This window comes from Cibotium barometz, chromosome 33 (assembly GCF_041138505.1).
Source record: "Cibotium barometz isolate CiBa-2024 chromosome 33, ASM4113850v1, whole genome shotgun sequence".
NCBI lineage: Eukaryota > Viridiplantae > Streptophyta > Polypodiopsida > Cyatheales > Cibotiaceae > Cibotium > Cibotium barometz.
The window spans coordinates 7,234,518-7,244,265 of record NC_141078.1 but is presented as its reverse complement, the minus strand read 5'-3'; the positions used below and the strand labels follow the sequence as shown (position 1 = coordinate 7,244,265).

Sequence of the window (9,748 nt, the reverse complement as noted above, 5' to 3'; positions counted from 1 at the left end):
CCGGACAGTAACTGTTCTATGGATAGGAATCAACGGCTGTGCCTCTTGAATGGGGAAAAAAGCGTTGATCCCAATGATCCAAGTGCAAGTTTCTTCCTTGATCTGACCAAGTATCTTATAGATGTAATTGGATCAGCTCGATCAGAAATGATCTTGACTACGTTAGAGTAAAAAGTTATCCTGGTGGAATCGCCCGTGCTTTCCGGTAAAGGAAGTTTTTCCAGGTTCGGTTTTGGAACAACCGACGGATTAGTCTCTTATCCGGATATCCGTGGGTGAGGCCCCGAATGTGGGACCCCTGTTCCGCGCGAGAAGTGCTACTTCCGCTGCTAGTATCCCAAATCTGTTGCTCGGTGGGAACAGGGATCTTACACTTGTCTCTATTTTGTATTGTATAGTTCTGTCTACTCAATGTCAATTGCATTCCTGTCTATGTGTTAACTCCTATATGAAAACATGAAGGATCTAGGAACTAACTTGTGTGCAGCCATGATTAACTCCCCTAAGCATGAGCAAACTGGTAGCTCAACGCATTGCGTTGGCTTGTTGGATTTGGCACAATTGAGATAGTCATGCTCTCCAGGAGTTGACTAGGTGGTCCGGAACCACGTAAGTGCCAGGTCTTGATGACCGAACACTGACATACATAGGCTTAGCCTTTATGTGTAGCCCTACTTACTTATAAGCTATGCGTAGAGCTATGCAAATGGGTCATACTACGTAAATCCTATGAATATGGACTTTGCATAAAGTCTATGCATAGGGAAAGGGCTTACGCATATGCTTTTACACATATGCTCCCCTTCCCCTATGCATATGTCAACCATGCATAAAAAAGCCCTATCCATGGCCTCATGGCCTTAAGCTCTATGTATAAAAAGGCGTATGCATGCCTTATGTATATGCCTTTATGCATAGAGCTGAAGGCCATGAGATCATGCATATAGAACATTATGCATGGCCATTCATATGCATAGGGCAAGGGGATCCATGTATATACATAGGCCCTTCCCCTATGCATATGCATAGCCTATACTTAAGACAAGGCCCTTCCCCTATGCATATGTAGAATGCATATAGGCTATACATGAAGACTATGCATAAGTCAAGGGCCTATGTATATTACTTTATACATGGGTCCCCTTACCCTATACATGTGATCCTATACATGTGATAGCCATGCATAAATCTCTATATATGCGTATGCATAATTCCTATGCATAGGGCAAGGGAGGCCATGTTATGCCTAAAGCATGCCTCTGCATAGGCATGCTTTAGGCAAGGGCCTATGCATATTCCTTACCCTATGTATAATCTAATGCATATTTGTAAAACCTAATGAGATTTTTTAAGATCTATGGTAGACTCATCGTGCCAAAGTAATATGCGGGAATACACACCAAATGAGATCCAAAATTTATTCCAGATGCTCTCCCTTGGGTAGCATGAGATATTTGTTAGACTTTAGCTCACCCATCCCTGCTACCCCTAGTGTTTGGAGTGATGCTATTGATGCACAGAGTTTGCAACATTGGTCTCTACTGCAACCATGGTGGTAGATTCGTTGACATGGCAGTGGGGTAGTGGGCGGTGGTGGTAATTGTGGCATTGGTAGTTATGGAGCTGGTGGTGGTAGTGATGCTTAAACTCCACCATGTCAGAATCTTTCCCCCAGTCCTCCTTCATGTTCTATTGGGACCATCCTAGTGTGGCAGTGGACGGTGGTGGTAGTTATGGAGCTGGTGGTGGTATTGATGCTCAAACTCCACTATGTTAGCATCTTGCCCCCACTCCTCCTCCATGTTCTATTGGGGGGGTCACCCCACATGCCAATCTAGGCATGCCATTTCTCATGACCAATCCCCTTATGCTCACACTTCTGTTGGGGATGGTGATGGTGATGATGAGTACACAGGGTTATCTTTTCCTTTGCTCATGTTTTGATAAGAACTATGCTCATAATTTTTGTAAGAACTATGCTCATAATTTTTGTAAGAACTTAATTAGAGCTTTTCTCATATTTTTGTAAGACAACGATGTGAATACTTTGTGCATATATGGCTAATAAATTTGATCATGTTTTGTGCATTCATTGTCTTTTCTATGTTTGATATTTTTTGTGCATTCATTGTCTTCTCTATGGTCAATATTAATTTTTGCATTCATTGTCCTTTGTGCATTCATTTTTGTTATTCTTTTGTGCATTCATTGTCTTCTCTATGTTTTTTTTTTTTTGCATTCATTATCCTTTGTGCATTCATTTTTTATATTCTTTTGTGCATTCATTGTCTTCTCTATGATGTTAAATTATCTACTTTTAAGCTAATGTATCTAGTATTTTTTGAGAACCTGGCTAGGTATTGTGGGGAACTTGGGGAAACCTACCCCAACCTGTCTCATTCTACCTAAATTTTTTTTTTCATAGTTCCTATATAACCCTTGGAAAAATCATGAAATAGTCATTAGTAATCTAACGAGACTCAAAATGCTCGTCAATTAAGCATCGGTGCATCTAATCATAGTTGAGATACCCGTTGGTAGTTATAATCGATGTTTATACTCATGAGTGCAAGTTTGGCTAGAATGTCAATAACAATGTTGGTATAAAACTCATTAAGAAATGTCTATATTAACTATTTTAAGACTGATATAACAATGCCAATCTAAAACTTGATAATTGACACCTATGCCGACTATTTTATTGATGGTTCGATACCTGTGTTTATACCTATGTTGTTATACTGATATCAGGGCTAGTTTGAGCAAAAAACAATTCTTTGCAAACCATCAGTGGAATCTTGTAGTGTTTTGAATCCGTTTGATTTCTACATTCTTAATCCTCCTCATGAATTTCTACACTTTCCAATGCAAGTAGGCTTTCCAATGCAAGTAGGCTTGAAACTTGAAGACTGCAATGGGCATCAAAGCCATCTTAGCCTTCAAGTGAAGGCTATCACTAAAAAGAAGCTTGCAAATAAAGGCCATAAAAGCAATTTAGCCTTAATAGTGGGCTTCAAATGAAGGCCAAGATTGCACCTAGGCCTTCAATTTTGAGAATTTTGAAGTCTAGGGTAGGGTTATAAATTTCAGGCCTGAATGTAAGCATGTTTTGAACCCTTATCTAATTGGTGGTTTCATATTGATTTCTTATAATTAGCTAGGAATTTACGGTCTTATTTAAGGATTGTAATAATATAATCATTAATGCTTGTGACAATAGAACACTCCGTGATGAAGCAGGAGCAAAATCCAATAAAGTTATTTGAGTTAGATCCGTGGCATCCCACGCACTCTAGTAGCAGTCTCCCAAAAGTCATATAAACATAATATTATCCTCATCTTGAAATTATAGAGTGTTATTAATATAATCCAACTTTCCTTCATCAGCAAACGATGGTAGTTAGCCATTTTTTAAAATATGCTTCACACGATAACTTGTTTAGTAAGCCTTGTTCGAAGCCCAAGCTCTAGTACTATGTAAGAATAAAGAACTTGTGCATTGACACAAATAAAGCTCTAGTACTATGTAAGAATAAAGAACTCATGCATTGACACAAATAAAGTTTTAGTACTACGTAAAAACAAAGAACTTGCATGTTAGCACAAATAACGAGACCTTTATAAAGAACAAAAACACAGTAAGGAAGACATGTAAAAAAATTTAGAATTATTATTACATGAATTATAAGTTCTAGCAAACAACTTTCCACCTGTGCACTCCAATGAGTGACCTTAGATGATGGCAATCTAGAAAGACACTTAGATGGAGGAGTGTATGCACTATGCATTGTGAAATGAAGGCATCTCAAAATTGATAATCTAGGTATTGTGTAAGCTTGTGTATGTATAATACTCAGGGGTAGTCATATGCTATATTGGCCCGTGTGTCAACCATCTCAAAATTGAGGTGGGGTACACATGGGCCTTTCAGGGTAGTGGCCACATGGGTGTCCACGTGGCGGCCAGGGAGGAAGACCTTATGTTAGGGTGGCCGGTCTTTGGTCCACATGGGTGCCCTGGTATGTGTACAATCTAGGGTAAGGTCTTTTTCATGCACGTTTCCCAAGGAGACGTCTTTTGGGATGGGGACTCCTTTTTTGGGGTGCAGACCTCGATATGCATGCTAGCGCGTCTGATAGCTACCAAAAAAAATTCAGTGAAATTGTTCAAGGTGTTTTCGGTGCAATCCGTTCATTAATCGAACACCTAGATAGGTATTTATTAAGGTTGAAAGTTTACTCTAATTTAACTAAAAATTTATGGAGAAGCTTATTTCAGTGCCCATTTTTTGAGTACTGTAAAGTCTTGTATTAGGGTAAAATTACGCACAGATTTCAAATTTTGACTTAGAATTTTAAGATTCCAAGTAGAAATAGCTCAATTATTAAAAATGATAATTTTTACACTATAAAAAAGACCATGATTTCATCTATTAAATGAATATATATTATTATTGAAGATGGGCATGTTACAACAACTACTACTCATAAATGAAACCCTTATAATTTAGATGGGTCCATTACAATTCACTCCTCATAAATGGGGGCTTGCGACTTAGAGCTAGTTGATACCTACATAATTACTCATGAGAATGGAGCATAGATTTCCACGAGTTTATGGTTTCTTTAACCTGCTTCATGGCTAAGTTATAATGCTAAACATTAGTTCACTAATTTTGTCAAGTCAATGCTAAAGATTGATTCATGATTGAGTTAATGCTAAACATTAATTCATGGTTGAGTCAATGCTAAATTTTGTGGGGCCTAAAGCTTTCTAAAGTCTCCTAGCTATGTGCTTAGGGATTTAATGGTGCAAGCAAGCATTCTTTCCCACTACATTACATCAAGTTAGTTATAGAAGGAAGCTTTTTTTAAAAAAAATCTTCACGTATTAAAATCACTCATGCTAATTTTAACCTAGAATATCTCTCAACATCCCTCTTTCTTAAGGTGCAAATGCATGTAGAGAAAATATATTAATATCACCTTTTTAAAATTCAAACACTACTGCCATATATTCAATAGAAATTTATTTTCTTATTTGAGTAATTTTTTCATTAAATGACCCAAGTTGGAGTATTGAGAGCTTTGATAACACTAGCATGCATCACAATCGCAGTTATGCAAGAGGAAGAGAGATTCTAGCAAGAAAAGGAAAAATTTCTTGAACTCTAACCATCAATCAAGATTGCCACCGTGAGGTCCATGTGTTGAAAGCATCATTATTAGTGGAAGATCAGATCAAACGATTTTAGATCTTTAAGATTCTTTTTACGCTGGATTGGGTTTTTAAAAATCTTGGATTGAATTGTAGAAGAGGCGGACACAATGAGTTCACCATGCTCAAAGTTGAAAGAGTTGCTAAGTAATGACTGTACAAATGTCAAAGTAGGGGGCATCAACATCAAGGCACATATGTAAACCAGGGTTAGTTCCGTACATCGTACGACTGAAACCGTACGTACCTGCCGTACCGTACGGATTCGTACGATACCGTACGTTTTTTTTTGGGTTGTTGTTGTTGTTGTTGTTGCGTGGAGCAATTTCAGTCTTCTAGAGAGCCATTCATCGCCCTTTGCAGCCTATAGGGAGCTGTTTGTTAGGAGCGTGTGCCCTTGCCATTGCCATATTAGGCAAGCGATCATATCGCCTGATGAGGAGGAGGAGGCAATCTTCATGGAGCTCTATAGTGAGCTTGTGGGGGCAGCAGATACTCGCAGCACTAGGAGTCAGCATGGACGGGGCCGAGCAGTTGGAGTTCATAGGCCTCCGCCTTCAGCATCGGCAAAGGGTGGCCTTCGCACATATGTGAGGCGGGGATCCTCGAGCTCCAATCCCCGCCTTCATGATGATATTCCATTGCCCCCTCATGATGATACCCCACTGCCTAGAGAGCCCTTGTTTGATGATGATGGCAACCTACTTAGCGAGAATGATCCCCAGAGTGTCTCGTCCACCTTCGAAGAGTCCTCTTCAGAGAACTCTCTTGATGGACACTCTAGTAGTGATCATGTTGATGATCATGCAGATGTTGGTGATGATGTAGACTTTTGATATGTTATAGCTCTCTAGGCATTGGGCATCTATCTCCTTCTAGCCCATCGATGATGTATTGTAGTATGTAGTATCATGTATGTACGCATGTTGGCAGTCGCCCATGCCATGAGTTTTTGGCCTATCCTTTTGTAGCAATTTTGTACTCTAATGGCATGATGACATTATGTTCATGGTTCTACTATTTTGTAACTTCTTGTCTACAATTTTTAAGTTTAGGAAGTATTTAAAAAAAATGTACTAATATCGTACCGTACCTCAAAAAATTTTAAGGTACCAATTAGTACCGTACCGTATCGTACCTTTCGTACTAACTAACCATGATGTAAACATGATGCTTCATTTGCGAAGGATATCTTTTCAATCACAATTGTACTTTAAGGCAAATGTTATAGGCTTTGGTTGAGAGTAAATTCCCACCCAATCATAAGAAAACCCCAAAAAGGTGAATCTTATGAGGCAAGGATTAAGGTTGAAAAGGTATTTCGCAAACCTTAATAAAATGAAGGTAAAAGTGACAACCAAATAAAACCTAGACAACATACAAAAGCTAAGTTGCACAACCTAATCAACCAAGAGGAACACCAAGCCCCCAGAGAGTGAATCAAATTAAACCTAGACAAGAGAGGAACTATAATATTGGGGAGCTAAGTTGCACAACCTACTCAACCAAGACGAACACCAACCCCTCAAAGAGTGATAAGCGAGTGACAATCAATCAAGAGGAGCAAAGAAAAGCCATGCAATGAGAAGAATGTGAGTACCAAAGGGAAAGACATGGTGAATTGGGCATGTTGCACGCGCAGAGTTGCTCATCCACAAGAAGAATGCACAGACATCGAAGAAAGAGGCATCAACATCAAGGCATCTGTATACACGGTGCCTCACTTGTACAAGATAATACTAGATTTCACTTGGTGCACAATAGTTCTTTAAAGAAGTCACTAGCCTTGATCTAGGTTAGAGGCACATCTACATTGATGACAACAAGAAAACCCTTGGTGCAAGAGAAAAGGTGGAGGCCATTGGACGTCATATGAGGGAAGAATTAAGGTTGGAAAAGTATTTTGCAAACTTTAGTAAAACAAAATTAAAAAAAGATGGAGAAGACAATGGAATAATGACTAGACAAGATCAAAGATAGCAACAAGACACACCCACTCCCCACCCCTTGAATCTCTCTCGTCTCCCCAAAGCAAAGCATTGAACCTTAGCAATAGAATGGACCATTTACATGTGGATTTTCTTCTCTTTGCTTCTGCTGATGGATATTCTCTCCCAAAGCGCAACATAGCATAATAAATGTATATCAATTTCCTAAAGAACATTTAACACATCATGCATCATAAACGTAAAGAACATTTAACATATCATGTGACAAGAGCAAATGGGCTTCTCAGCTCATGAAGATGTAGGGCTCTACTACTTTCATGTGCTCTCAAGTGTAAAATACCACCTCTTGCACATATGAAGAGCATATGTGTTGTTTTGCACAAGCACACCCATATACAAGCCATGCATGCATTTAGCATAAGTGTAACACCACCTCTTGTTCATCAACTATATACAAACATCAAGCTTTTAAAATTTGTTTAGTTTGAATCATACCAAGCTTGTAAACCTGAACTTCAAAAACCAAGCATTTCAGTATTAGACTGTACTCAAGGAAGCTCTAATCCTTCTGGTTTGATTTGTTGATGAGGGACTTATGGATGTGAGGGATGACACCGCCACCTGCAATGGTGCCCTTGATGAGGGTGTCCAGCTCCTCGTCACCCCTGATAGCAAGCTGGAGGTGGCGTGGGGTGATTCTCTTCACTTTGAGGTCTTTGCTTGCATTGCCTGCCAGCTCCAGCACCTCTGCTGTCAAGTACTCCAAGATGGCAGCCGTGTAGACAGCAGCTGTTGCCCCCACCCTGCCATGGCTTGAAGCCAGGGATTTCAGCAGACGGTGCAGACGCCCCACTGGGAACTGCACATTACCCACACAACGTGGCCTTTAAAAAGAAAAAAAAAGGGCAAAACAGGATTAGTCTAATTAATCAACTCGGGTGCCCGTGTTTATATATCACGCATGCATAATACAGATGAATTAGAAACAGTGTATTATATTAGCATTAGCATAATACAGATGAATTAGAAACAGTGTATTATATTAGCATTAGCATATCATGCATACAAATGAAATCTTGATCCCAAAGAAGGGGGGGGGGGGGAAACCGAGGGTTTTCTTTAACAAAAAGCCAATTCTCAGCCGTCAAAAATGTGAAAGGAACCGACTAAGTTTGATTTGCAATAATGTACTAATCAACTATTTAGTATAATTAATGGACACTAAACTAGGCGCACGTGCGAGCGGCAAACAATGCAGGTGATCTATGTTCAAACAAAGCAACGGTCATTTTTTCAAATGGAAGGATGATGGCAAACCTTAAGCCATGAAAGAGGATGAGGTGAGCTGAGCATATGGATTGATCACATGCCACATGATGCATGTATGGATGGTATGCATAGGAAACAGAAGGCTTTGCATAGAGAGAGAGAGAGAGAGAGAGAGAGAGAGAGAGAGTTGTTTACCTGGAGCCCCGCACGTGTGGAGCGTGAGGTGGCCTTCTTCTTATCGCTGGTTTTGTCAGTAGCAGTGGAGGAGGAGGAGGGTTTCTTGGATCCCCCCATGACGAGGCCCTTTGCGCCCTTTCCGCCGGTGACCACCATCTCTCTCTAAACACCAGGTAATAAGAAGAAAATAGCAAGTTAAAAACCCGGAAATTTAAAAGAAAATTGGGAGATCTGAGAGAGAGAGCAACGACATGAGCCGCCGCACATGCGGGAAAACCAGACCTGATGTGAAGATTATTCGATCGTGCTTAGTTGGATCAATCGCTCGCACGGAACCGAATGAACTAGAACTCCTCCTCGTGTGTGCGCGTGTGAGAGAGATAAAATAATGCGCTCAAAATTGTGTCTCGCGTCTTTATCATGCATAAGTGTGTATTTACCGTATACAATAATTTTTGCACTTTATCAATATCTAGATGGTTAACAAGGCGCCACGGCTGCTGCGAGTTCGATTCTTGCCTACCCCTCCCGTCACTCCACAAAGAACTCATAGTGTCCCCCCCCCGCCCCCAAAAAAAAGACCACCTCAATTCCAAGGTTTTCATATTGATATTAATCAGTGACTTGTTCACTCACGATATTGATATTAATCAGTGACTTATTCACCAGCGCCTGCGTAATCCCCTTGCAAGAGAGACACGAGGTAAGGGAGGAATGTGTGCATGAAATTGCAATGATATATCACATTTAAACCAATATCACTAATCATATTATCTTGATAGTCACTCATAATTGTAGTATAATATAACATAAGATTATTGATACAAACCTTGTATTATATATATAACTAAGATTACATTATTACCTAATTGGGGATAACTTCAAACGGAACCAAATGAACTAGAACTTGTGGTCCATATCACATGCATCTTCCACTTAGCAATCTTCAAGTCCTATTTCAAAGATCTCACACCTTCATCACACAAGTAACCATGCTTACTTCACTATTTGAGCATCCCAGCATGGTGGAGCGTAGGGCACATTCCCACATTGGAAGTGAAAGAGAGAGGAGAGCTAGCATGGCGGTCTTGAGCAGTGTGCATAGTTCCATGCGTTAATCAAGAGGAGGAATACTA

At 39.9% G+C, this 9,748-nt stretch overlaps 1 protein-coding gene across 1 annotated transcript; it reads right to left on the bottom strand.

Annotated features, from left to right (window-relative positions):
- Positions 1–7,374: 7,374 nt before the first annotated feature.
- LOC147619247 (putative histone H2A variant 3) lies at positions 7,375–9,033 on the bottom strand. The gene is made up of 3 exons (XM_086772907.1): positions 8,895–9,033; positions 8,631–8,774; positions 7,375–8,025 (listed from the first exon to the last, which is right to left on the bottom strand). Exons 2-3 carry the CDS (start codon positions 8,766–8,768, stop codon positions 7,726–7,728), a joined length of 438 nt encoding a protein of 145 aa, XP_086629033.1. The 5' UTR covers positions 8,769–8,774; positions 8,895–9,033; the 3' UTR covers positions 7,375–7,725.
- Positions 9,034–9,748: the final 715 nt, after the last annotated feature.